This window comes from Rissa tridactyla, unplaced genomic scaffold (genome assembly GCF_028500815.1).
Source record: "Rissa tridactyla isolate bRisTri1 unplaced genomic scaffold, bRisTri1.patW.cur.20221130 scaffold_108, whole genome shotgun sequence".
NCBI classification, from domain to species: domain Eukaryota; kingdom Metazoa; phylum Chordata; class Aves; order Charadriiformes; family Laridae; genus Rissa; species Rissa tridactyla.
Window position 1 is genome coordinate 144,943 of NW_026529346.1, and position 6,015 is coordinate 150,957.

At 55.1% G+C, this 6,015-nt stretch overlaps 1 protein-coding gene across 1 annotated transcript; it reads left to right on the forward strand.

Moving 5' to 3' along the window:
- Positions 1-3,276: 3,276 nt before the first annotated feature.
- LOC128903225 (adenylate cyclase type 10-like) lies at positions 3,277-5,672 on the forward strand. The gene is made up of 3 exons (XM_054187237.1): positions 3,277-3,345; positions 3,956-4,092; positions 4,925-5,672. Exons 1-3 carry the CDS (start codon positions 3,290-3,292, stop codon positions 5,164-5,166), a joined length of 435 nt encoding a protein of 144 aa, XP_054043212.1. The 5' UTR covers positions 3,277-3,289; the 3' UTR covers positions 5,167-5,672.
- Positions 5,673-6,015: the final 343 nt, after the last annotated feature.

A 6,015-nucleotide genomic window follows, 5' to 3' on the forward strand; every position in this document is an offset into this window, starting at 1 on the left:
CAAGTGCCGTTAACCTGCTCTGATTCTAACAGCGAGCTAGTTTGACTTGGGATACATAGCCTTCAAAGTCCTCCAATCGCAGGAACGGAAAACCAATCAAACACGTTCGGAAAGGATCTGATGGAGTGGCCATGGATAAGCAAAAGGCCGAGTTGCCTGTCTGATTTGCCCATGTTACCCACATGTTCTGCCTAGGGGATATGTTTGTAATACCTTCCACTCCCGGTCCCGCTAAACCAATAATCATTATCCCAGTTATCCAACCCATGTTGCCGTTATGGTTTTCCCTTTCGCTTCCAGCCAAATCGCCTTGCACACTTTTTCTTCGTTTTCTCCCACTCTTCCGGTTTTACCTTCCAAATGCGGGGTATTAAAACTTTTCTGCTACACTCAACTACTAAAGGAGTATAGTTATCCTGATACTTCCAAATTGCTCTCACCCAACAATGTGTGTCCCAAGCTGACCGACGATTAAGATTCTCGTCGACGTCATGCCCTGTTAAAATGGCTATACGAACAGCCTGTTGTATCCTTGCATACTGAACTTCCAGACAAGCCGAACACCAAAACCCTGCTAATCCGGCACGTTGTTAGAGCTGTTTCTTGCACTCGTTACACTCGCAAAGAACCCACGGTTCACACTCTCTACAAGCTGGACATATGACGGTTGCCAAGCCTGCGAGAGCCAGAGTGGCGAGTTCACGTGGTCACATCACCGTCTCGCGTCCCACTCTCTGGCGTTGCAGGTTCCCTCCACGGCTTAATCCAACGTGCTGGTACCCATCTTGGACCTTGATCTGTCAAAACACAAGCATATCCGCGACCAATCATTTTTATCTCCACTGGACCCTTCCATTGCCCTGATTGCCAGTCCTTATACTGTACCCGTCCTGGTGTGGTTGCTTGCAAACCAGACCGTAATGCCATGTGATGAATCACTATTGGAGGTGAGTCACGTTCTCCAGTTAACCGCAAAGAGTTCAATACATCTAAAGCTTTTGCAAGGCGTTCTGCAGGAGAAGAGGTAATTTCTCCCCCTTTTTGTTTTTGCAAAAGCGACTTCAGCGTAGCGTGTGCACGCTCGACTAAGGTGGGGCGCCTGCTGCTCCCTGTCGTCTTCCAGACCTGGTAGGAAGGTTCCTTTCAACTGTGGAGCTGCTCACAGCCTGGGGGCTAAACTGATCCCTGTCTTTGGGGTCAGGAAAGAGATTTCCTTCTGCCAAACCGATGGAGAGTTTTGGCGGTGGGTTCTCCTCCTTGTACTCCTCAGAGTTCCTTTCTTGGCAGCATCTGGGCGAAGACATGGGAATGTCAGGACGCAGGGGATGCCTGTATTCACTCGGTGTCTTGCCGAATGTTTTGGGCCCTGTTGTGGGTTAACCCTGCTTGGCAGCGGGCTGAGCTCGCTCCCCACAGTGGGATGGGGAAGAGAATCAGAAGGGTTAAAGTGAGAGCACTGTTGTGATGAGATACAGACAGCTTAATAGGGAAAGCAAAAGCTGTGCACACACGCAAAGCAAAACAGGCATTCATTCACTGCTTCCCATGGGCGGGCAGGCGTCTCGCCATTTCCAGGAAAGCAAGGCTTCATCACGTGTGACAGTGACTTGGGAAGACAAATGACATCACTCCGAACGTCCTCCCCTTCCTCCTTTCCCCCGGATTTTCTTGCTGAGCACGGCGTCATATGGTCTGGAATAGGCCTTTGGGCAGTTGGGGTCAGCTGTGGCGGCTGTACCCCCTCCCAGCTTCTTGTGCACCCCCAGACTGCTCGCCAGCGGGGCGGCGTGAGCCACGGAAAAGGCCTCGATGCTGCGCAGGCGCTCTTCAGCCATAACTAAAGCATCATTGTGTTATCAACAGCAATGTTTGGTCACAAATCCAAAACATAGACCTGTACGAGCTATTGCCGAAGAAAATTAACTCCAGCCCAGCCCAAACCACTACGGTCCAGATGACACTGCCTTAGCTACTGGGAGGTGCTGTGGGGCTCACGGCACAGCGAGGAGATGCTTTGAGTCTGTTTGGGACGAGCTGCCTGAACCGGCTGCAGTCCTCCCTTCCAGCCTTGTGCTGGATCTCTGCGGGGAGTCGCGTGGGGCCGGCGGAATCTGTGTGCCTGTGGGATAGGGGAGAGGGCGAGGGGGCTGCGCTGTGGGGCAGGGGGCCAGGTGGCCCTGCGACCGCTCTGAGGAAGGCAGAGGTGCCCAAGCGTGGACGAGCGGGTGGGAAGGAGGCCTGGGTGCCGGCAGGCTGGCCGATGTGGTGGCGGGGAGGGAAGCTGCGGTGGAGGGTGCCCACAAAAGGGACGGCTCTTTGCTTTTCAGCACGCCCCCAGCAGCTCGTTTTCTGGTTTGTCTTTGCAGGTCGGAAGCAGGAGACTGACCTCTTTGTCAGCTGCTCGAATGCCTACAGGGATTCAGGCCAAAGGAACATCCTGGCGTTTGAGGACACGATGGGCTGTGGAAAGAGCCACTTACTTGCTGATCGGGCCTCTTTAGGCCAGGATGCTGGCCACAGATACAGGTTTTCCACCTGTAGCTTTGGGACGCTGCCCCTGCCCATCCCCTGACAGCCGTGGAACGCTCCAGCCCCTCTGCCAGGGCACCTGGCCCTTGGACTGCAGCCTCCCGACAGAGCCTCCTGGAGACACTGCCTGGGAGCACCTGCGTGCTCCGCTCCCGCCTCTGCCTCTTTGGGGAGTTGGAGGTGGCTTCTGGAGCCACGGCCTTTCCTCCTTCACCCCTGGGTCAGGCGTGGATAGAATGAAAGAGCCCAAGCTCAGTGATTTTCATCCCACTCCAGACCCAAGAGACAGCAGGGCTGCCTGTCTCGGAAGTCCTGCTCGCCCTCGGCCTGTTTCCCAGAAGGAGCACGGGGGCCTGTGCTCTGGCAAGCGGACCGATAAGGTCTGGAGCCCAAAGGCAAAGCTTCCGAGCAGGAAAGTGGCTGGGGAGAGACTTCAGAGCATTCCCTCAAGAGACCGAGGCTAAATCTCGTCCCCTGGAAGACAGTTGAGAATCCACTGGATTCCCCTCAGAGCAACCTGCTTTTTTTTCAGACCCTTACAGGAGATTTTGGCATATTTGTCATTGACAATGCCCATTTCATCGACCCTGACTCCTGGTTCATCATGTTACCCGTGCTCCAAAAAGTCTCCCTCTTCACAGTCATGAGCTTAGCCCCGGGCTATGAGATAACAGAGAGCTTTTGCAAAGCCACAGCAGACAACGCCACGTCCCAGAAAATCACTTATTTTCATCTGGACAAGCTGAAAGCTTCAGCTGTGATGCAGAAAGTCTGCAAGGACCTCGGAGTGGTCAGCATCCCCAGGGATCTGGTGAGGTAAGTTGGAGGCAGGGGAGCTCTTCCTGAGGGCCTGAACCTCTGCTGACCGTGGTAGGGAATCAGCCCCCAGACAAGGGAGCGCAGGGCCGCTAGAAGCATCCCGGACTCTAGCGAGTGCCAGGCGTGGGCGGCTTGTTATGCCTCACCCTGGTGGGTGTGAGCTGAGAGCGGGCAACTCCCGAGACACCCAGCCTGGGAGGTGTCCGCCTTGGCTGCCGCACAGGGAGGAAGGGAGGAAGAGTCCTGAGCCCAGCCGTGTCTGGGTGTGAACAGAAAAGGCCTTGGTCTGGGTGGCTGGGCTGTGGGGGAGATTCCCCGGGGCAGAGGTCCGTCCTCTCCAGGCTCCTGAGGAGAAGAAAGGCAGGGATCACTGCTCTGTGCTTTGGGCATTGTCCACAATTCTTTTCCCATGGACTTCAGCAAAGGCTGGAGGTTCAGGGGGCACAAAAGCCTAAGGCAGCAGGAGGACGATCCCTTTCCAAAGTGAGGTGTAGCTGTGATGAAGATGCTGGCTACCCTGGTATGCCTGAGTGACTGGCCGCCCACCTGAACTGTGTTTCACCTTACTTTCCTTGTGCTGGTCCCCGACGGGTCTGCTCCTGTGCAGGTTCCTGATCCGAACCAGCTCAGGGATCCCATATTACTGCGAGGAGCTGCTGCGCTGCCTTCGTGCCAACAGCATGCTCCAGTTCTGCACCCGGAGGCAGTCTGGAAAAGCAAAGGACAACTGGGAGAGCCTGATCAGTAAGCACCTTGGCTGCGACTAGTGAGTTGCTGTGGCGCGTTCTCCACAGCAGAGTCTTGCCCCGTTGTTCTCCCATGGCTCTGGGCAGGGTCAGATCTTGGTCTGGCGGAGGTGTGGGCTCCTGCGCGCCTTGCTGTTGGGGCAGCCAAAGCAGGGGCAGTGAGTTCTGGTGGCTCGGAGGGACCTACATTCTTGGGGCGGGGGTTGCGGGGCTAAAACACGGGGGAAATCATTCCGGAGCGCATGTGTTTGTGGTGTTTCTTAGGCATTCCAATGGGCATGTAGTTTAACTTGGCCAAAGGCTAGCTCACTTGAGAACAAACCCCAGCTTGAGGTGAGGGATGAGCTCGGGAAACTTGAATCCCAAACCATAAATCCCTACAAGGATGCCGGTAGTGGAAGAAAACGGTGGTGATGCCATCCGAGAGAGCAATGCCAGCCAGAGTGCCGCGGCCTGGGGAAGAGCCAGGACTGAGGCCACATCTTGCGTTAGCACCAGCAGTTTCCCTGGCTGTGGAGGCGGCGCTGTCGGAGGCAGCAATGCTGCTGCTTTCTGCCCCGGGGCATTCCGTCGTCCCCTGGGGAGTCGGGAAGCTTTGACGGAAGGACTGTGTGGGAAAGCTGGCGTGAAGGCAGAACATCTTTGGGAGGGCTATGCCAAGAAATGCTTGGGGTGAGAACTGTTTTGCTCTGCTTCATGACCACCACGTTCAGGACAGGCACTGGACCATGTCAGAGGGGACTTGTCCCATCCCAAGTGAATCGCGAAGCGCCCGCGAGCTGCGAGTCGCTTTGCAAACTGCCTTATCGGTGCTCTCTTGCTCCGCCCAGCATCAGCAGTCGAGGCTTCATCCCTCACAGCAACCTGGAGCCCCGAGGCGGGGAATGACGGCAGGGTCTGCCTCCTCAGGCCAGGCGTGACCCTGGAGAACACCGCGCTGCCCATCCCCTTGAAAGGTGAGGGGCCGAGCGCCGCTCTGCCGGCCGGCGGCTGTGCTGGGGCCCCTTCCCGGGGCAGGGGCTGGAGGGAGGCCGGGCATCCGTGTGCTGCAGAGTCACCATCTGTGGAATAATTACTAAATTGACTAAAAATACAAAATACAGCATTGTTCACACATTAAGGAAAAATATAAAATCAAGAGGCTTCTGAGGTAGAAAATAGCTGCAGCTGACATGAAGAATACAACATCTGTGGTTCCCTGATAAGGATGCTTGTGAAGCTACATGAGGTACGGGGTGGGATGCAATTATTCTGCGGCTTTGCCTTATGGTGTATGGCAGATATGGGAATGGGATGACAGTGTGAAAGAGATAAGCTGCTGTTGGAGGAGTTTTAGTACAAAGGGGTCATCCTGTGAACACTCCAAGCACCGAAGAACTGTGTAGGCTTTGTAAGTTTGAAGGTTGTGTGAAAACATTGTAGGGATGTTAGAAATGCTGAGACAAACAAGATATGAGAAAGTGTGCTGAACTCAGCGTGCGAAATGCAGAGCTTCACCCAGGATATCGGAGGGGTGATTGTCCGCGTGGACAGATGCTTTAAGCCAATTATAATATGTTGCTTACCGCATGCACAGCTCGTGCAGCCAATCGGCAAAGTGTCGGCGTGTGATGCGGAACCGGAATGTCTATAATAACTGAGCTATCTGTGCAATAAAGTGGCATTAACCTGATCATATTAGTCGTTGTGTTATTGTCCGAGCCTTCCGCGTCGACAAGTGGCGCCTGAACAGGGACCCTGAGATCGGTGTTGGGATCAGCGAATACCCGATGAGCAACCGACGGATGGAGGGGGCGGAAGAAGCCGGTCGATAGGCGAGTGCTGCCCCGGCACTCGGGAAGACACTAGTGCATCAAGGTAGGGAATCTCGCTCTGGCCAAGCGAGCGGCCGTGGAGGAGATGGGGTCTACACTCTCCAAAG